Here is a 23,386-nt window from a genome sequence, read left to right on the forward strand (position 1 = left end):
CCATCCCCTCCTCGCTTCTCTCTTCCCGTCTGGTAGTCCTAACGTTTGATTGCGCCCATTACGGCTGAAGCACCTAATACGTAACTTTCGAGACTCGCGCGATAGGTCGGCGCACCAGCCGGTTAAAATCGATCTCACCTGCTCTCTCTCAACCTTTTCCACTTTTAGCCTGCTCTGTCTTTTAAATCTGTATTTGCTCTGTAATTAATAAGAAGAAATTCAAGCTTATTTAATGCTCCAAGTACATGTAATTCTGATTTTATCTTAATGAGATATTTTATTTTAAATTCTTTCAATGAGATATTCTGCAAATATTTTCATGTAATACAGATATAATAACATGAAACGAAATATGAAGAGGGAAATCTTCTTTTCTTTAAGCACACTTTTTCCATTTGGTATCTAAGGATTTTTTTAATAGCCGTACCTTGGCCACTAAGAAGATGTATATATTTTAGGAATATTAAAATGTAATACTTTTCTATTTACTTATTAATTTTGTTATTTTATCTGTTGAATTTTGTAAATGCAATTTGGTTGGTTTTTCATTAATGTCTCACATGGCAATTCTTTCTATATTTTAGCAACGATAATTCCTCTTTTACAAATTTCTTCCCGAACCCTAATTACAGTCTCTCTCTTCTGTTCTTTTCCGGGAACTTTCTTCACCTCATTTACTCTTGTACATCCGGTCTCGTTTCTCTACGTCTCGCTGACTGACCAAGGGAATAGAGGGGGAGACACTAAAATCCCGCGGAGTGGATGAGAGGGAGGGTCGAGTCCTGTTTGCGGGCCGACATTAAACATTCAAAGGGACGGCAAAAAAGAAGATGCATTTGCATCCCGCACTGCAACTGCGGGCTCCCGGAAAAAAACATAAATAATTCAAGAATTTTTACGGGACCGTCGAGAGTTGGTTGTCGCGGGAACGAAGAGGAGGAAGGGGCAATATGGGGTAGGATGGCGGTCGGATCCGCGACGAGAGCGGGTGATTTGTGGGATGACACAGGGTGCTGGATCAGTCATGACGTGCCAAACGGCCGAATAAACGGTCGAAAAATGATGCCGCGTTCGCCCAGCAGCCGATGCAGTTTCGCTCGCGCCGAAACATCGTAAAGCCGATAATGTTTTTCAATGTAGGGCACAGATTTTGCGCGACGGAATATCACTAAAAATTGTTTATGGAATAACCCCGTTGCAGGTGTGTCCGCGTCGCAATTTTCGAAATAAAACCTTGCCCCGAACATTTAATGTTTGTTACCGTGGTTGTCGCGCAGCGCTTGCATATTTTCGAACGACGGAAAATCACACGCGTTAAACCCTTTTAGTCGTATGACATTTTTTTCGCAATTTCCATTGGTCGTGCATATTTTGGCCGTTGACATTTTTTTCCTTCGGGTTTTCACAAATTTAGACTTGCGAAAGAACGCGCCGAGGGTCGTGCGGAGACGCTGTCTCTTGCGCGGAAGATTACTTATGATAGTAGCGTTACGTTTATTTTCTCCCGTTGCCGTCGGCCTGGAGAAAATCCAGGTCGGAATACCGGAGTAACGGAATCGTTGATTGCCTGTAACGTCATGGCCAGGAATATCGATCTCGCTGGATACCTGGCGGCCAAAAAATCTTAGCCAGAGCTAATTCAGATCTCTCCGTGGGCGAATTGCCGATATGTACAAATTCAGTTTTTCCAACAGATACAAATTCAGGTTCCAGTATGCGCACATCAGGAAAATTGCCGTGAGTCGTGTCGCCGAAATCGTTCGAGGCATGTTATTCGGGCGCGCGCGGGAATCAAATATTCGCAACCGCGGCTGTAAATATTTTCGCGCCGGCCGCGCTTTATTTATTTATTTTTCCATCGAGACTTTGCAAAACGCAATTTTATTCTCGATCGTGCGCGGCCGCGTCCACAAACGACGTCGTTGTCTCTCCGCCGATGTACTCTATAAAACGGTTCAAAAAATGATTCTTAAATGTTTGTTGTAAAGATAAAAGCGTTTTGTGGAGATTTAAAAAAAAAATATAACAGCAAATTTCAAAAGCGATGCGTATTTTTTGCTGACTGCATTTACAATTTGAGAAAAAAAAACCGATTTTAATAAGTGATATTTTATTTTAGTATTATTGTATTTAATAAAAAGATTAACAATCGCAAGATTAAGTTATAATATTTTATAATAAGGATTTGAAATAAAATTAAGTTAAAATATGCATATATTTTAACTTAATGCGTGTGTCTAGGATATTATCGAGACATTTTTAAGGCAAAAGCTAAAAAGATAGGAACTTTCGCCGAGAAGAAATTCAAACATCTCTATGAGTTCTGAGAAATGAGACTCGCGGTAAGGGACTCTGTATACGCAAGCAAATTGAAGTAAGTTAAGTTAAGCGCTCTAAGGTAATTTAATTTGTTTCTTTCGCGAATATTTCCTCGATATTCGATATTTCTCCATCTCCTTTACTTCTCTCTCTCTCTCTCTCTCTCTCTCTCTGCTTCTCTGCGAAGCATCGAAGCATCCCAGTGAAGCTTCAACTGCGACTTGATATTAATCTTGTTAGACAAGCATTTTCTCTTAATAACAACGTTTTATTATTTATAGTCGATTTATACGGTGATCTCCACGCGAGATTTTTTCGCATACACGAATCGATTAGGGACAGTGAGATTGCAATAAATCGGGAGATGCCTAGATCGACCGTGTTGCGAGCGTTCAACATCCTCGCGTGGCGACATCGCCCCGAGCGTAACGCAAGGCTTTCCGTTCCAAAACTCGCTATTTCCACTCGATGTTCTCGTTACGTATCTATCTGTGACATGCAATAACAGGACTGGAGATGGCAAGCCTTTGAAAAATAACAAACTTGATACATATTTTGCACAATATTTTTCGCTTATTCAATCAGTAGCGTCACTCTTTCTTTATTTTAAATGTTAATGTCGATTGTATTAAGAATCTTTAAAAATACTTTAGCTTCACCTAACATCATTTCCTATTGGCATTACAACCATGTGAAACATCTATGTAGCACATAATACAATTTATTGAAATATTCATATTCCACATTGCATCCAAATCAATTAATTATCAAGCTTCCCGCGCATGAAAATGATTTGCATCGATGTCGACGCCAAAGTTATTGGCAACCGAAATAGGAAATAAATGCAATTATCATATCTCATTATATGTATTAGGTTGATAAAATTATATTTAGATAAAAAATTAAAAAGTAACATAGTATAATTAATATACTAAATAAATCATTAACGCATCATCCTTTTCCCTTCTCGTTTCCCCCTTTTCACATCTGCTAAAGCTAGACAGGTCCATATTTGTTTGGGAAATCTCCTCTGGGGGTTTGGGAAACCCCCTCTAAACGTTTTGTATGTTGTTCTATCTCATATGTTGTGTGCTACTACATCTCTTTGGCATCGAATGGTTGCGCATATCAAGATGGAATTATTAGTCGGCGGGATATGCCGCCCGCAATTTCGGAATATCTACCGGCGACAATGTCCAAGGGTCCGACGACGACAAAGTCGGAAATCACAGGTTGGGGGGCGGGGGCTGGGCGAGACCCCGGGATTTCGCCGGTTCCTATCGGGGAAAGTTTTAACGGTGCTTCATTAAGCAAAATAGTTTCATATGTACGATCGTGCATGTCGGTATTCGGGAGGGCTGAGGGGGGACAAGTTTGAACGCGACGGGAAACGGGAATGGTGCGCTTGCGTTTGCTAATCCGGCGGCTCGCGGCCCCGAATTGTTTCCGGCTGCAGCCAGGACGCGTTTACCGGCGACAATAATCGCCGCCACTCGACGCGAAACGCCAGAGGAAACGCGCGTGCGATAGCATGACTGCGGAGGGCGAAAAGCGAGAGGCGGATTAATTCTGCGCCCCCCCCCCCTCTCTCTCTCTCTCTCTCTCTCTCTCTCTCTCTCTCTCTTTTGACGCGATGCCCTCGGATATTCCGCTCTCGAGTCGAACGCGCGAGCGTTCTCCGCATTTCGCGTTTACGAAAATCCGAGTTTTGTCCATGCGACAGGACGTGGAGAGAAGCGCAGGATGGGATGCGCAATTTTCAAGTCTTCCGGCGCATTCCCATTAAGAGAGAAATTCTCCCCCGGTACACGGTCGTTTGCGTGACATTGACAATAAAAAGAGAGCGCGAATCAAATGCAGCGAGAAGATACGACAGACCCTTTGGGGGCTTCGATTGTATCGTGATTCTTTTTTTTTTTATTATTAAAAGCCTATCGCTATTCTGATTGTCGGGCATTGTGACAAATAAACACGACATCAAATGACACCGTGTCGGATTTTGAGTCACTGGAGAAAGAAGAGATGGAACGTAAATGGGACGCGGAAGGTTCGCCGCATTTGGGCATGAAAAAGCGTATATCCAGTATCAGGCATATTCGGTTTCCGTCACGCCCCGCCACGCTGGCAGGCCCGAACGCTTGACAAATGAACATCCGGCGTGACAGAGACAAACTGAGGGTACGTTTCTCTTACAGCGCGAGCCCGCGTCTTTTTCTCTTTTCCTTCTCTTCCACGCCGCAAACCCCCCACGGCTCGATGCAGTTTTGCTAACATCGGGTGACACGCGATTATCATTCTCTCCGCGCTCCCTTACGTTAACGCTTAAGTGCGAGGTATCGGCGCGTGCGGCCGGAACGTTTAACGATCGGCAATTAGGATCCGGAAAAAGATCGCCACCTTCTCTCGCTTTTCGCGCTTAACCCTCCCCGGTCGTCTGTCCTTTATCGGTGTGCGGGACTCCTCTCGCTCTTTATAATTCCTCGCGAAACATTTTTTCCCTCCCCACCCCTTTCATCCCCCTTCAACAGCCCTCTCCGACCTACTCTCTCCCATCCCCGCCCCTCCTGCCTCATTCTCGACGCTCGGCCCGTCGTCGTTTGCATAAAGTGAGCTATCCGCGCTTTTAATATACGCAAATGAAGTTACGCGCCGGAACTAATCATATTTGCATGCGGAACAGCAATCTCCTTTGAGCCCTTGTCATACTTATTACTCCAGTTTAGTCGCTAGAGAAAATTTTATGACGAACAGCGCCGGCTCGTAGCCGATTGATCGCCCTCACCCGGAAGGAAGTGCGGCGTTCCATCAGCGTGACGCGGTTAACACTCAAATATTCTCATTTTGTTACGTTAAACCGCTTACTTGAAACTATCGAGAAATAATTGCCGATAACGGAGTTGCGATTACGACGATATTGCGCGTATTTATTTTAACGTAAAGTATGGTAAAATGCTCTGGTTGTTACAAATCACAGATTGCTCGTTCGTTTCGAATTAACGTGCGAAATAAACGCGCGGATCACAATATCGTTTATCTCTTTTATATCTCGCGGATATCAAATAATAATTTGAACGCAATGTGAGATGCGTCGCAGTTGGTTTATCTTGCGGTCGTGTCTTTCTATGAGATTTTCGTCTCCCGTAAGCCCCGATAATTCCTGCAAATCGGCGCTCACGACGATCGAAACTTTATTCGATTAAAGTTACGTCGTAATACCGGGTCGTTCATTAAGGATTAAAAGCAGTATCAGACCATTTCGAATGCAATATGACAATGTAAGGCAAACGTCGTCGCAGCTGGTAGGTTTGTGCAACACTCCTCCAAAGGAAGTCCGCAACTACGGGCGGAGACGGGTGGAGACGATGGTATTCTTGTCGGTATTCTCGTAGAAACTTCCGGGACGTTTGTCGTTCCTCCGCAATCGCGTTTAATTAATTATCGATCGATCCGCCGTGGGCGTTAATCGCGAATACGTCCTGTCGACTGACAATGAGAACGGAGAGTCGGGCGGGCGGTATTATATGACTGTAATCGAAAGACTTAGCTCAATAATGTGATTTATCGATCCGGCGTCGATTTGACGGCGCCATGCCGGCCTATTCAACAAATTAAAATCGGAATTCTATTGAATGACTCTTCCCTTCCCCCGAAGTACTTTTCTGGGGAATGTAGCTGTACTTCAAAAACTCGTTGAGAAATAGGGAGAGGAAGAGAGAGAGAGAGAGAGAGAGAGAGAGAGAGAGAGAGAGAGAGAGAGAGAGTGATTAAATTTGCGTTAAATGCGAAATTCGCTCGAATTTGAAATATAAACTTTTATTAAACAACAGTAATCTCACTGTCTTCCTATTGAGCATCATGAAAAATACTGTCATTGTATAGTCTTGTAATTATTATGTAGTATTATAAAAATTTTTGTAAGAAATACTGCAGATATCGTATAATCTTTTAAAATAAAGAAATAGAAAAAAATAAAAAATTGAAATAAAGAAGCTTATAATAAAAACGTAATGCTTTCATTAAAATTAGCGAGAGTTCAATTTACTTAAACAAAGTCATTTAGAACACACGTAAGTTGCGTGACTTTTGCGCGATCATATGTGGCCAGCTTATATTATTACCGTTTCATATCGAGCTTGAGGAAACATCGGAAGTGTAGAAGCAACGTATGAAATTATTTTTGCGAACAGTTCTGGAGTAAAGGGAAAGGGGGAGAAACTGAAATTGCAACAAGAAGCGAATCTTTATTCGAAAGAAATTGTTTGCTCAACGATGCCATTGTCTATTTATTGTGCTTAAGCAACTTCAATTTTCCGGGAACTCCGATATGCATTCGACGGCCGCATTATCATTGACTGCGATGCAGCTGCATTTCGGTCACGCACGATCGAGTATTATCGTCATCATTGGCTATAGCGGGCATTCGTGAGCTACCAAGCATGCGGAGGGCAATCGCAGTCTAGAGAAGCGCTTACAGACTATCACTACCTCTTGCTCCCCTTCTCCGAATATTGTATCGTGAGATACTTGCGTCGATAGCGAAGCACTAATAAATACTCGCGTGCGCGTGCCAGCCACTAGATCTACTGCTATTAAAAATTTAGAAGCAAATTGAACCGTCTAATATCAAGTGAATCGCTTCGTACTGAAGATTATGAATCAATTAATATCAAGTGACTTATTACATAAAAATTAATATTTATGATTACATTAGGATAAGATGACATATCCGCGTTCCAAATTGTTTTTAGAGTATTTATTAAATAATATATTAACTTATTAATTTATGACAACTTTCCAAAACTCTTACCATTGCATAAAATTGTAGAAATATAAATTTTATTAACTATACTAATTATACTAATACTAACCATCATACTCACCTCCTTTTCTCTCTTTGCTTCCAGGTGTAGTAATAATTCACCTACTAACCCCGCGACGCTTTGAATCCGCTACTAACACAAAAATGAACTCCTAACTAACCAGCGCAACAGACTCCGATCACCGCTGTCGTCGTCGACGCTATCGTCCACGGGTCATCCCCGCGGAACGATCATGCGAATCCTCGAAAATGCGCAGGACCAACAGCAACGGCCTCAAGCTCGACCTGACGGAGAACACGCCAGGTAGCTCGTTGTCCCGGCTGCCGAATTTGGTCGAGCATGCGGAGACCTGTCAGGCGCTGTCCGCGGGAACCGGTGAGAATTTGAGCAGCAAACTGCCTAACGTGGTCGAGGGCTCGATGGACTATGGTAACGAGCGAAGGTCCTCCCGTTACCTGGAGTACCAAGAGATCAAGTCCTATCAGGACCCCCAGTCATCCGCCTCGGTGGCACCGGCTTACGAAGGGGCCTACCACGATCAGTCGAGGGGATACCGGAACTATGATCGTAAGGGCGGCGTCGGCTTCGATCGAGAGAACCTCGAGAGATACGATAATAGGATTTACCCGGAAGACGGGTTAAGATACGGCGCCGATCGCCGCGTGGATCAGCGCACCTACCAGGAATCAGACCTGGACGCGCCTTACGATCGAAACGACGCGCAAAAGCTTAGCAGGGCTTATCCGGATCTCCAGGATCCCAGCAGGCGGTACTCGCGCGACTTGACTGATTACGAGTATGCGTCGCGCTACGCCGAGGAGACGCTAAAACTGGAACCGAAGAAGGACCACCTTCACCATCACCATCCGGGCAAGATCTATGAGCCGGCTGCCTCCAAGGGTTACGAGTCGGGCGTGAAGACTCACGATTCCGCTTACGATCTGGGTACCTGCGCCGGACAGCAGGAGCCACCAGCCAGACAGTATGAGAGCAAGTACCACTCGGTCAGCAAGATGTATGGCACATTACCCAGGTATGAGAGCAGCAAGTCCTATGAGCCGACCTATGAGTCTAGGCCCACCTATGAGCCCAAGTACGACGAGCAGTCGTACGAGTGCGGCGCTAAGGGCTACGAGTCCAAGTACGAGCTGACGAGCTCGAAGAGCTACGAGAGGGCCAAGTATGAGAGTACCTCGACGTCCAGATACCAAGACAAGTCGTACGATCAGACCTTAAAAATCGGCGAGCTGGGCTCGTCTTCCTCCGGCGCGTATGTCAGAAAGCATCAGGATCAGGAAGAGACTGGCGCGGAGAAGATGAACGGATACAGGAAGAATAATTTTGAGGCTTACGGGGTTTATTCGGATCCCGAGGACGATCATGGTTTCCTGGCGGACAAGAAGGGGCCTCAGTATACTTACAAGGGCGTCGTGGTGAACGTTAGCGGGGAGTCCGCGGTGGTCGATCAGAAACGTTCCAAGGACAGCAGGCAGACCGAGGTAATAAGAAGTCCTTGGTGCAGGCCAACGATACTGCTGCTCCTGTTGGTACTCCTGGTCGTCATCTTCGTCTTCGTCGCTGGAATACTGTTGTACTTTAATTGTGAGTTTCCACCACTGTATTTGATGTGTCACACAATTTTTACGACAAGTCTCGCGTTTTACTTTCACGTATGCTTTTTACAAGAACGCTTGCCCCGCTTTTCGTTTAAAAATAATTCGTGTACGTTCTCTGCATGAAATGTGTATTTCAACGTAAAAATGCATTCTACATCGTAGAAACTTTACGCAATAGAAATTTCACTGTAACTTTTGGCATGCCGAATTAATCGCATGCAACAAAATTCGTCGGGGTTTTGGCGCCAACGAAACACGAGAGTTTATTCGAAAGTTGTTACGTCTAATATTTATTTATATTATACATTTTAAAACTTGTATCTTTATTATAATTTATTACGGACAATAATGTAGCTTTTCGTACAACAAATTTGCCAATTCCTTGAATTCAGTTTAAAGCTCGTTACTCTAAATTAAATTTCACGTCGTGGAATAAGAGGAAGAAGACATTATGCATTCAGACATAAAACAATTGAACTTTAAGTACAACTTTCAGAAGTAGTTTCTGATATCGGTCGCTTATCGCGGTGAAAAGGTTAAACAGCAAATTTATTATTGTCTGACACGTAACACGTCGAATAATTGTGTCCGTCGATTCAAATTCAATTAAATTCACTTTCCTGACGACAACTAATTAAAAGTGATGCCTAACGAACGCTCGATAACGATTCGTGATGGAACATTCGAGAACGAAGAGAGTCGCTGCCAATAAACTTTCCGCGCTATTTCTTTTTTCGTTTACCGTCCGTTAATAAAACGTGCCATTTATCCTTGTATATAGTGCTCTATGCTCTAAACGCAATGCACTTTCTGCCGGCAACAGATACCTGAGCAAACACCTAGACGATTTTTCTTCTTCAAGAATTGGAGACGAGAGTCTTATATTTATCATCATTTCTTGAATTTCTCATATCTTCATTATCTTCGAGTTCGCTCGGTTGGAGATTACGAGGGAGTCCTTTAAAACTTAATACTTTTTTAACTCATGAATGTTTCGACGCGTTTTCTTCAATCTGTAAGATTCACGATGATAATATTAAGAAAAATGTCAGGGGGACAACGCGAGGAGAAATAACTGACAACGTATACCACCATATGTGCTCGCGAAAGCTGTATTTATTTCTCTCGAGACATTCTATATTGCACCCAATGTATTTTATCGTCGCGCTACAGCGTTCGTGAGCCGACTCGGCGATAACGGCGGGTGATTTAGCTAATGAGCATCCGATACCAATTATTTACGGTCGTCCTCGCGTTTGCCATAGTAATAGCCGCAGTACGACAATAGGCGACGGCCAGCACGGCAACGAAGACGACGGGGACAACAGCGAAAGACGACGGGGAACGGTGACACGTGCCGGCGATACGTTAAGCCGGAACGGTTAGTGTCTCCACGGCAGTTTTATGTGTCGAATTTGACATGCTGGGCACGTAGGGACTTGCCACTAGCGAAACTGTTCGGTCGGAATTACAATGCGACCAGCGGATGGAGGGCGGACCTGGTGGGTTTAAGGAAAATAGGTAGAAAAGAATGACGGACCGCGCCGGACAGACCAATCCGTTTTCGCTTCGTGCACGATCGTGTTTGTTGAGGACGAATGGCAACATGGAAGATACGCGAAGTCGCATTACCCAGGGAAGCTACCAATTTTCCTGTGATCTAACGTAAAGAAAGGCTGAAGGCTCGTGTCTTATATTTGGTTGTTTACGGGACGTACTTGTAGCGAATTTGATTCGGGATCACACTTTGTGAAGTCTTTCGTGTAAAAAAAGAAAAAAACTTTATTCCGTAACAGGAAAAAGTTTTACGAAAGATTGATACGAGGATTGGACGTAACGTTTTTTTACTTTACCGAGTAGCGAGTAACTAATTGAACAACAACCTCGTTGATTCACGCTCGTTGATGCACGTGCGCGTGCGGCCGCGAGTTATTAATTTCAACGGCAAGCTCGCAAATGGATCCTGTTAAAAAAATTTTGAACGGCAAATGTATGGAACGCGGTTGTTAACGTAGCATTGGACCACGGGATTCTTTCGTGTGGAAACATCCGCGAACCGGAGAAAAAAAGCGCTTAGGATATTCCGCGCTTTATGAAATATTGCGATAAATGCCGTTATGAAAACATGTGCAGAAGTACTTTTCTGCTTACGCGGTTACGGTCAAGTTCTATATCAAAACTATATCCTTCCTCGCAGATAAGCTTGTTACAGGATACAGCACGGGGGTCGTAACAGTTTATAGCCTCCGCTATGGCAGTCGGCTGCCTTGTGGTTTGCATAGATGGTTTTATTTCCAATTATTCCGGTGAATTGTAAACTTTGCGAAGTGAATATTTTTTTAATTAACATTGTACAATGGTTGCGTTTTGGCGCTCGCGACGCTTGTAATTATTTGTCCTTGTTTAATAGCTGATAAATAACAAGAATGAAATGGTGCTCACAGCGCTGGTGAGCGCCAAACCAAACGCGGCCAATGTGATATCGATTCCATGCAATATAAAACGCGTGAAATATGGATGAAATAATTATATGCAGAAGTGTTCCATGTAACTTGATCATTTATAATTTTAGATTATCTCTGTTGTTTTTAACGAAATACAAAAAATATCAGAAGGGAACTTTATTCGTTTTGAAGAGGCAAATATAAAAGCGGCATTTTTTTCATGCTTATTATTTTACGAGATTTCGAGATTATATCATTTTTTTTTAAATTGGATGGCATATTTCCATTAACATAGTAACGTAGTCCATAAAAAATAAATTCAGCCATATGTTGATTTTAAGGTTTAAAAGTGATTCTTTTATGTTGTACGTTTATGTATTCAATAATATAATTATATATTCTATATATGGCTTAATTTTTTTTTTTTCATGAACTATATTACTACATTAATGAAAATGTTATTTTATTAACGATTATTATTAATGGTCATTATTTAAAAAGTGATGAACTCAAAATACAGGAAATATTTTATATACTTTTTATTTAATAATTATATGTATGTATACTTTCAATATTATATTTTATTTAAAGTTGTAAGGTATGCTAACAATGAACAAAAAAGAAGAAACATATTTCCGAGCATATTTAATGGTCAAGGAAAAGAAATTACTGCTGGGTTAAAGTCTCTGTATGTTTTCATTTCATATAAATTTAATTTGTATAACCCGAATTTATCATGTTTTTTTGTAAAAATAATGTCATAATGCAGTAGATTAACACATGTAATATATCGATCTCGAAAAAATTATATTTTGTATGTTGAGTCTATCATTGCAGTTAATAAGTTTCGAAGTAACTTTGCCATAAAGAATTATCGCTCACCTGTTTATGGCGCGCGAATCACATGTTACATATATAGGGAAAGATCCACTACATCCTTTAACGACGTCCTAAAAGAGTGTATCATTCGCGATAGAAATTTATTTTCCTTTAACGTGTGCGCGCGTTTATTGGAAACGAAAAGAAAAACGAAGAAAACAAATGTACGAATAAGAAACAAAATAGGATAGGAAGGCAAATAGATTACTATACAAAACCAATTTCAAGTGGCGGATCCAAAAAGCAACCATAAAATAATAAATTTAAAAGAGTTCTATGTATTACATAAACTAAATTCTTTTTTTGAAATTAATTATTAATTATTAATCTAGTAAAAATTTCGTGTAAAACTGCGTTTGACAATGTTTTATTAGTGCAATTTTAAATTATTAAGTTAACTTTTCTACATAGTTTTGATATTTATTCCGCGTAAACTAAAATATTGAAATCATTATTTTCAATTACAAAATATAATATAATTAAACAACAGTAATGTACTTTAGTTTCTACTTTAAGAAGAGATTTGCAACGGTATTTTTATCTTTCGGAAGTGTTCATATAAATTTCACGTGGCAAATTCTTCGCGGGTCATTGTATCATACAAGTATAATTTTCGTTCGCCTCTCCGCGTAGTTTTCTTTATCCACCTCAGCGCTTCTTTTTCCGTTTACAAGATACCATAGCACGAGCTTCCATCGCGCTCGCGAAGAATATAAACCGTCTCGTTGCAACCGTCTCGTTCGGGCCGGGCCAAGTCATCCGCGAGTAACGAGCAACGAGTTTTCACGCACGCCTCCATTTTCGTATTTATAATCGAGCGGAAGAGCAAGTCCGCGTGCATTATGATACGGGAAAAGGGAAAACTAAGCTCGCCGCTTATCCCGCGTCAGTTTCTCTCTCCCGCGGCGGATATCGAGCGGTAATATTCGATACGGCCGCTGTGCGCGTTTTTACGCGGTTTGCGCGGGAATGGCTGTCTGAGAATAGCCGCCGTCGTTGTGTTTTATGTTACTGGACTTTTACGCCGGCGGTGTATTCTCTACCGTCGCGCGCCCATTCGTTTTCCCGTCTCTCCCAAGAAATCCATTAGCGGATATAGAGACGGAAGCAGCCTCTTTTAGCGAATGCTAGCCGAGATTTTCGCGCGACGCGCGCTCGCGTTATTGCGTTGTCGCGTGCATTTCGTTACAGTGATAACTTGTGGCGTTCCAGACAGCGGTATACACGCGGGACACGTGGGACGATGCAATAAAATTCGCGAAGCACGCGGAAACGCGCTGAAATCCCGAATGGTCGTGGTGCCCCGCACGGTTTGTAAGCAATTCGAGAGAGAGAGAGAGAGGGGGGAACGTGGGTGCGTTCTTTTTCGCAAATCATGTCGTGACTTGCCGTCGCCGTCGCGACGCAAGCCGCACTTTTTCTACCCTGTGTCGATGTCTGGCTTTCCCGCGCGCGACAGCGACAGGATCGACACGACAGTATCGACCGGTGGTGGCTCGGATCAAAGAATCGTTTTATGGGGCGTCCATTCTGTAGTCGGACGTCCTTCAGAGAAGTCGCTTTTTTTATCGATAAAAAATTTTTAATTGACGACATATACACCGCAACATTTTTGTATTGAGCGTTGAATGAATCTGGGACAACTGACGCTCCACATTGGACTTAGAAAGTATCCGTTTATTTACGTTGTGCATGCTGGAATTTCGCATGTAAAGTTAAAAATATATTAACTCTATAATAACTAATTACGGAAATTTATTATGCTGCAATTTTAAGCGTATTCATAAATTGGTCGCAAAATTCGTAGCTTACGATTACGTTCGTAAGAAATTGAGTTACAGTTTTACTGAAACCGCAATTAAAAACAGGTTATGGTGGCAATGAAACTATTATATATGATCTCTATGTAATCTGTTGTATTCTTCAATGTGTAATATATTTGTTTTGGTTTATTATTTATAATAATAACACTAGAAATGTTTCGCGAAAGCTTTCAGCTAGCCATAAGATGTACGAAAGACCGTAGATCAAGAGTAAACAGAAAATTCAATAATTTCCAAACTAATAAGAAAATTACGTTCAAATTTTTCAGAGATATTTAAACTTAACAGTACAATCCGACAAATGTCTAAATTTTTGGTAACACTTTGAAACGTGACGCGTACATTTAACGTGTTTTCCAATTGAAGTTGGAATTTAATTTTCGATTAAATTTCAGAAGTGAACTGAAAATCGGTATGCTTGATGCTTATTGATAAGACATCGCTTGATACCCGCGTATGTGCGAGGGTAGATTCAGTTGCCCGCAGACACCCAGAGTACTGGGCAGGAGTGCCGCATGTCCGCGTTTCTCTTTCTCCCCGTGTTCGTGAGTGACTGCGTTTGACAGTGGTCGACCGGGGCGTTCGAGCGGTTCGGGTTTATTTTCGGGTCAAGTTTTCGCCCGGCCGCTTCGCAATCAGCCGGCGCATTGTCCGGCGCGGACAATACAACCACGGCGACGGAATCCCGACGCGCGTAGGAATCCCAGAGTTATCGTCCGTCCGACGCGACGGACGCGGCTTGTCGGGGCGACGTGTTTTCGCAGGAATTTTCGGAAATTCAATTCGCATGCCGACGCGGTCTGTAACACCGTCTCTGCGACGATTCCGATTTCATTGAGTCCCGCGTTAAGTGGCAGACTGTAGTAACGCGGTGGCGGTTACGTAACGTCTATCCAATTGTTGCGGAGAGGCAGAGCCAGCGAAATATCAAGTAACAAACGGGACCGGGATTACTTAAATGTTTCCCGTACAAAAGACTAACCCCCCCTCCCCCCTCGTCCCCTTCTCCCCCCCCCCCCAAAGTCATCGTGAAATCCGTGTCTGGTGGACGCGAATATTCCGGAACACTCTATGTGTAGCCACGAACGTGCAGTACGACGGCTTTGGCGTAGGATCGGGCTTTAGTATGTAAGGCACGTGTCCGCATCTGCCTTTATGAGAGCTTCCCGCGATTCTACCATTTCGTCCTCATTCTAGAGCAAGCTTGCCGCTCGCGGAGGACGGGCAACGGGGGTTGCGGGATTAAGGGCGTCGCCGATCATATTAAGGCCCGGAGATATCTCGCCCGTTCCTTATCCGCCGTCGTACGACCCCCATAAACCCATGGCCGGGGTTTGTTCCACATAAATTATAGAGACTGCGCTGGCTTCCGGATATATCGCCGGCGATGTGTACCATCCACGTTGATGTAAATGCCTCGGGTCCGTCAACACGCTCCTAATAAGACGGAGCAGAATTCCTCCAGGACAATCCAGTCGAATTCATTGTCGAATCGCGTCGTGTCAGTCATGATTTCGACAGTCTTGAATTGACAATTGCGAATGTGGTGTGCTTGGAAAAACTTCAACCGTCACATTTCTTCCTTTTTCTAAATTGCGCCTTTTTCCCCGGGAAAGGAGATGGTGACAAGTTGCATCTAGAAGTTTAGATGCACAAAACCGAGAGTCTGAGAAAAAACGAAAATAGTTCTGTCAACTATAACTTGATTATTTGTTACTTGCCGTATGAAGTAAATAAAAAAAGTATTATTAATGATAGTGAAATAATGACTGGACTGCATTATATAGACTTCATAGAAATATTATATGATAATTGCAATATAAATCTGAAAATCAGTGTATTTTTACTGATTTTATTGATTTTCACTGATTGTAATTTAAAGAGTAATCCTAAGTAAGAACGAAGGAACGGAAGTTGAATTTTGAAGCCGGCTCAATTTTTTCCCTTGCCTATATATCGTGTTACTATTTTTCTGTAGTTATCCGACGGATGGTTGCTACATTTTTCTCAGTTTTCGTATAATTTATTTTGTTGTTCCTATTGCAACTTTATAATGCATAGCTACGGCGCTAATTGTTCTCGAATTTCTAGTTGCTGGCGTGACTTTTTTTCTCCGAGTATACCACGTCTGCGGATGCACTGTTTCAGACAACCGCGCCGGATAAATTTGGCATCCTGACGAGCGGAATGTTTAACTGGGAAGTTAACACAGTGCGCTTCTCGTTTCTTATCGCGTGCGCTTCAGCGTACGAATCAGATTGCGGTGTCTGCAATTCGCCTTCTCTCTCTCTCTCTCTCTCTCTCTCTCTCTCTCTCTCTCTTTCTCTCTCCTTCCTGTTCTCTCGCCATCGCTTCTCAACATTGTTAACCCGATACATACTTCCACGTCTCGCGGCCACACGTGTAAACCACCCCTCGTTCTATCCGAGATAATCGCGTTACACGACACATTCGCATGCGGTTGCACGAACGCCCAAAGTTCCGGGGATCCCGGCGTGGCGCAGCTGTGCTTGATCGCCGCACGAAAGATAGGCGGATTCGTTTGCGGATCCATCGACTCGCTTGTTCTTCACTCGCGCCGGACAGCGAATTGTCCGGAGGTGCTTGAACGCTCTACGCCCTACGATCCTCGGCTCGCGCGTCTCGCGAAGGGTAGGTCGGGGTATCGGGAGATTGCCATCGCGCCCCCTGCGACGACAAGGGGCATGAAACGGGTGGAAAAAGGCGAAATTGGATCTTTGGGTAATAGCTAAATCGCGAACGGAGTTGCCTTGCGGCACCTTGGACGAGATTGCGGGCTACCTTTTGCGACACGAACACGGATAGGGCTGCTGCGATATTCCGTATCAATATTTGGTATCGACATCAGCATGAAAAAGGAAAAAAGAGAAAGAACCAGCTACAGAGCGCGGCTGATATTGGAAATGGAAGTATCGATACAGTGCCAAAACTTATTAATAAGTTCGAAAGTTAACATTTTAATCGAAATTTTTTACAACTTGGGATATAGCGTTATAAACAACATTATAAAATATACATTTTCGAGGAAATAATATACGTGAGAATCTTTGGTGATATTTAATTAAAACATACCTCGCGATAACGCGGGTGTACCTTTGAAAAAAAAAAAAAAATTGCTTCGATATCCTCCGCATCGCGATACGCTTTATCGCGCTTTCGGAATGACGCGCTTGTAAAATCAGCGAAATTGCGTTGCGGCTGTAAAATTCGTTAGGTTACGCGCGATAACCGTCGGAAATTACGAGGCGAAACTTGCACCCTTTTAACTGATACAAACCAAATTCACCGGCGAGATAAATTCTCAGGCTGTAAAAGCGCTGTGAGCTACGGGAGTTCGTATGCCGGAGGATTTGAAACGATTTACCATCCCGTAAAGAGCTCGCGCGTTTGTTTCATGTGCGATTTCAAATTACATTATTACGAGAGGGAGAGAGACAGAGAGAGAGAGAGAGAGAAGGAGGGGGGGGGAGGACGGGAGAATGTCGTCCACAAGAGAACGTAGCGAAATAGAAAGTTTAGCATTACGCGAAACGTCGTATTCGTCACAACGAAACATCTTGCTTCGTGTGCCGCATTAAATTACAGGAGCACCCAAGGTAGACTAAATTTTATGTGAATTATCTCTGTGTAAATTCTGCTGAGAACAACGATGACGTGAGATGTAGAAATTTTCTTCCTGCTAAATGACTTGACGTGTGTACATTGAAAATTTAAGCGAGTTATTAAATTAATTATTAAATTAACAGAAGACAATACCGTAAATTAAAAAAAAATCGATATTATATGCGTGATAAGGGAAAAATTGTAGTTTGTCTTTATTGCATGAAATGAGACGGTCGTCGAATTCATAGGGAAAGATTGTTGAAATTGCATTGGATTCTGAATTGCACCATCTTACCTAAAAATTCAATCGCTGTAAGTACTTGTGATTTCCATGAGATTATTTGAAAACTGGTACCGACCCAATATTTTATTACGTTGGAGATATCGAGCATAGGAATTTGTTATTTACCTTAACAATGAAAATTAATATTGAAACTATTTATTTACACATATTTGGTATTTGAATTACAGAAAACTACCTCAAGATAAATGTTCTGTTTGATTGTAATGATTACGATACTATTAGAATTTAAATTAATAGAATTAAAGTTTTCTTTTCGCTTTTGATTGTAGATTAAATAAACAAAAGTTTTGCTCTAGTTTTTTAACTCGCACTACTTTTCACATAAAAGTTTACTCAGAAATTATGAAGAACATTTTTTAGTTTTTTACGTTATGATAAAATACAATAATTTTCTTTTCATATACAATTCTTTCATAATTGTGTGCATTATTGTAATTTTTAAAAAGTAAGACCTAAGTTGTGCGACTTTTGCTATTGTGATATAACTTTTGTTACAATGGGAAAAAGAGAATACGGAAAGTGCCAGAATCTATAAATCGTTTTCTCAAAGAGTATAGAAACTAAAAATAAGATTGAATAAAGTAGTAAGAAAATAAAACATTTCCGTAAAAATTTGTCGTATTATCAGAATGAAGTTTTACGTTAATGTTAAAAAGTTTTACGGGATGAGTTAGTGTAGACTTTGTGATATAGAACACTGTACTTTTAGCAATCTATCATATGATTTAGGAGACTCTTTCTAAATTGCACCATTTGCTGGTTTATTATTTCTTATTTAAAATTTTTATTTAATCAAAATAATTTTTTATAATCTAAAAAACTATAATGTAAGAAATTATGAAAAATTTTCGTAAGAAATGGAAAATATTGTTTTCATTGTTACTTAACATAAACTAATTAAAAATTTTTGTAATTTTTAAATTATAAATCTTTATGTTGAGAGGTTTTGTAAGAAAGAGTTCATGCAAGAGAGGTACGATTTTAATAACCTTTTGTGTCTTAACTATTTCTGAACGATTGTCGCCTCGCGCGATGTCGTGTCGAGTATACTCGTGATATACACGCGAGAGTTCCCGGCGACGGCGCGGCGTTTCCTCGTCCGCGCATGCAAATCCGATTCGAAAACTTCCACGAAGAAAGAAACTAATCGAAGTATCAAGTTGATTTAAGCATGGGGGAGCGGCCGTGCCATCGAGTCCTCTCCGGAATCGAAGGCTTTAACCGAGGCAAGTTCGATCCCACGTAGATTCGTCCGAGTCTTCCGGGTACTCGCCTCGAATTAACTCTCCGTCGGGATTGTCGAACGAGCAACTTCGCGGATCCCCCTTCCCCCCCCCCCTTAGTCGCCTCGGAAATTGGTGACCGGCACAATGGCGCGCCTCTGCATTTCCGGCGTTCGTTTCTACGCCGGGAGGAGAAAGTCCCCTTTCTCTCTTTCTTTCCCTTTTCCGTTCTCTTCAGTTTTCGCTCGCGGCGATTCTGAGATTTCCGAGAGGACGAAGATGAACAGCGCGGCGCGGGCCGACCGATGTCGTGGGTGGGAAGGTCGCGCCAATCGCTCGCGATTGGGATTGTTCGCGAGTTACCGAGTTGGAGTCAAGATTAATGTTAACTTCGCCGTCGAGTTAATAAGTCCGGCACCTATAAATCCAACCAACTCCTTGTCCCCCCTCCTCTTCACCCTCCCTCCCCTCTCCCTTTCCATCTGTCTTTCTATATCGCGTTCCCTCCCCGTGTTTCTCTCTATCTCTTCTCCTCTTTCCATGTCCTGGCTTTACCTACCCGACGCTCCATTACGGACGTTTCCTCTCCGTCCTACGGTTTCCACACCCTGTACCCTCCTCGAGCTTTCTGAAACTCGAAAACTTTCGCGGCGAGAAAAAGCATCCGCGTATCGGCGGCCTTCGGCAAGAAGCTCTCCCGCGCTTCCGAGAGTCCTTTCCAGGATCGTTCCCTGCAGGAATCCGCGCGCTTTTTGCCGCGATTACTTACGCCAAATAGTTTTCCTATTATGCTATTCTCGCGTCGGCATTTACTCGGCGCCGTGCTTTATTTGCCTTGAGAGGGCCGGGAGGGTGTCACGAAACAGCTAATATGGATTATTTCACTTCCGCTGTCTGAACTTGTAATTCGGGGCATTAGCTCCGAGGGGAAAACTATGTAGCGTCTGTATAAACGGAGCACGCGAACAGATTCGGTGATAGATGAATGTGTTAAACGCAAGAATATCTACTCGGAGAAAAAAAAACGGCGTACTAGGTGAGGTCTCGATAGATTTTCAATAGATATTGTAACCAACGTTTTTCTATTGACTGACATGCTAATATATTGTGTATAACTAAAAAGGCAACATTATTAGGTGTTGCTTAGAAAAGGAACTGGCTGAATTCGAGAAAATGAACGAAGAAAGGTTTCATATCCATGCAACAACGAAACATGAATATCGGAGGAGAATAAATATTTGAAATAGCATAAAAAAAGCCATTTGACGTGACGTAGAAGAGAGTGCTGTCAATTTCCTGCAAAAGATCGCTCGCTAAATTTCAAGCTCAAAGACAAATCACGCTGTGGACGTGGTTTCCTGATATTGACGGTGGCAACGTTGCGTATTTTAGTGAATACGAACACACGAATCTCGACTGAAGTTACTGATTGGATTAAACGTTGACAGATTGACCGACTTTCGACGTTTAAAATAATGTTGGCCGCATCTATTGAAAAACCCATCAAAACTCATATTTATTCCGTGACTCAATATAACTGTGCAGTAGCGCACCCTTTGTGAGAATTGTTGATCGTTATGTACGAGTATTGTAACCCGGGCTGACTCTTATGAAATAAAAAAAAAAACGCACGAGATGAAGAAAGGGAAAATTTAATTTTACCGCGAAACAAGAGCGAACTTGGCTGACGGAAGCCGCGTGCGGAATAACCGGCGACACACCGGCGGTGGTCAACTTTCCGCGACTTTGCGACAAGCGGAAAGAGCCGGTCGCTAAGGACGCGGCTCCTTGAGAAGCCTTGTCGGTAGAGCTGACGTTTAATTTAATAAAACCGTCGCGGCCTTTCTTTCTCGCGCGCGATTTCGCGCGGAAAGGGTGGCGCGTTTCCGCGCCATTTCCCCTTCCCGAGGGTGCCCCGGCCGTCGGTTGCCCGACGGGATGCCGGCACGTAAAATTCCTTCGGAAAAACTGCGCCAGCCAGCCGAGGTGCACCTTGTTAAGAACGTCAAAGTTACGGTCGAGAGTTTGCCGGAACTTTGTAATTTCCAGCGCGCGCCCGCTGATTGACGCTCGCCTTCCGACGCGCGTTTTTACAAGCTTTCATCGAGCGGCGTGTGTGTGTGTGTGTGCGCGTGTATACGTTGGATCTTCGTAAGAAATGTCATCTGTGTCGATATACTCAGTACGGTAGATTGTATGTAGCTATGTGCAATGTTAATTAATTGATAATAAACTCTGTATAGTGTCGATTACGATTATCGAGGTCATTAGAGGGTTCCGTTATGTCGGGAGGGTGGAAGCTATATGCGCATTAAATTTGCACAATTGACATTAATTATGGTTATTATCCTACGGTGATATATATCATGGTTCGTGATTTCGCATAAACCATTCATAAATTTTTGAACAACAAAACACTGAGGATAATATAAATTTTTCTCTAGAGTTATGAAAGGCATATATTATACAATTATAAAAGCAATTGTCAAGATGTAGAATCTGAAAACTTAATTTATATAATGATAATTTTTTTATGAAAAATCAATGGGAAGTGAAAATTTTGTATCCGGACAAAAATTGGTTTCGTAATTATAGTAATTGAAATTTGTACATTAAATCATTTTCAATGTATTACAATTTTTTATTACCTTTGGATTGCATTATTAAATTTCATAACTGTTATTGAATTGGACTTCTGTTTTGTAGACTTTGTAAAATACAGATTTGTTGCGTAGAATTATTTTCAATCCGTTCGCTTAAGGCGTGTCAGCAATTGCCATGAATTAATTATTATTAATTATTCCGATATTAATTAGTATTAATGCTGCCCGTGCTGAATACATTTTGACTGGCCGTGTTCTCCGTCTCCCGATTTTTAATTATTATGATTTTGCAATGAAAATCAGACGTTGCTCCAAGAGTTTATTCTTAATACTGATGTACGCGATTATGCGACCATTAAGTTTCAGCTGCCTGCCGCCTGTCGCCGGTAGAAGTAGATCGATCACTTGCTCGCGTGACATTAATCCATTATTACAGCAGAAATTCACGACTGCTCGGATGAAGACGGTGCTATCGAGTAACGTCGAAAGAAATTAATGTTGTAAGTCGGACTATATTTTCACCATTGTCAATTACGTTCTTACATTAATATTCCGTATGCAAGCGGTATATAAAAATGTTTTTCTGCTTAACGGCGTCGTCTCTTTGCTCGCTTGATGTATCGTCCCGCTTCTCGTTTTATCGACGATTCTTCTCGTTGTGTAATTACCCGCTAACCAATTTCACGGTATCGTAAGTACAAACTTATTGTCTAACTTTGTCGTGAACGTTACCGGGACGACGATCTTTTCGTCTCGTCGAATTTCTCATCCGTTGAAATCGTCAAACTTAAGGTGGTATGATCGATAGAATCTCAACAAGAAGTGTCTTATATTATTGAAAACGTAACAATTGTTGAAATTTTAGCATTTGTATTTCGATTAATTAAGATTATTATTTGTTTAAGCTACATAAAATGAAATGTTTTCGGTAATCGTCAATAAGATTTTTACATATCGTTTATGCATATTCTTAATTTTTTGCCAATACAATGAATCGGACGTGACTGAACAAATTAAAAATTAAAAAATTGTTACGAAAATACCTCGTAATAATGTTTAAAATTATTTCTTTTACGTTGCCGATTTTTTGGTTACATTTTTTAAAAATTATTTTTAATTTATCAGCATATATGCACTGAGAAAAAAAATGCTAGATTTAAATAAATATTTCTTTGACTAGTGCTAATAACATATTTATAGAAAATCAGTAATATTTATTTCACGCAAGTAAAATTTTCTAAATTATGGAAATTGTACTAATTTATATACTATTACTTGTTTTAAATAAATATTATTGATTTTCTATAAAATATGTTATTAGCACTATTCAAAGAAATATTCATTTGAATTTAGTATTTTTTTCTCTCAGTGTACAAAAAAAAAAACTATGGAGTTAAATTGAATTTTTGCAATAGCATTGTTAAGGATGTTCTATGTAACTAGATCTACACGCTGCGAGTTACCCTATGCGAAACAGGCTCCGTCGGTACTTTCGAGCGCATCGAGCGCTTTCGCGTAACTTCGATTATCGATCGCCCGTGCAGGGGCGCTAGTTAGATTATGGCGGCGATCCCGCGATAACGGCGATCGTGTCGTACGTAACATTTAGCCGGGGTTCTTCGTGTATGAGTAGTGCTTTCGGGCGATACAACCACGGAGTAAGAGAAAAGGGTGGCGATCTTCGTGAAACAAAAGTGGTTCGGTTTTTAGACGCCTAATTGCGAGGGAATC

General features: G+C 41.8%; 1 protein-coding gene across 3 annotated transcripts in view; it reads left to right on the plus strand.

The window, feature by feature from the left end:
- The window catches only part of LOC114255235, a 248,212-nt gene extending 236,851 nt beyond the window's left edge, over nt 1-11,361 (plus strand). For all 3 annotated transcript variants that reach the window (XM_036292153.1, XM_036292154.1, XM_036292152.1), the window contains one exon: nt 7,224-11,361. In XM_036292153.1, coding sequence (XP_036148046.1) covers nt 7,388-8,878 — 1,491 coding nt within the window. In that variant the 5' untranslated portion in view covers nt 7,224-7,387 and the 3' untranslated portion in view covers nt 8,879-11,361. The remainder of the gene's footprint in view (nt 1-7,223) is intronic.
- Nucleotides 11,362-23,386: the final 12,025 nt, after the last annotated feature.

This window comes from Monomorium pharaonis, chromosome 9, assembly GCF_013373865.1.
Source record: "Monomorium pharaonis isolate MP-MQ-018 chromosome 9, ASM1337386v2, whole genome shotgun sequence".
Classification (NCBI taxonomy): Eukaryota; Metazoa; Arthropoda; class Insecta; order Hymenoptera; family Formicidae; genus Monomorium; species Monomorium pharaonis.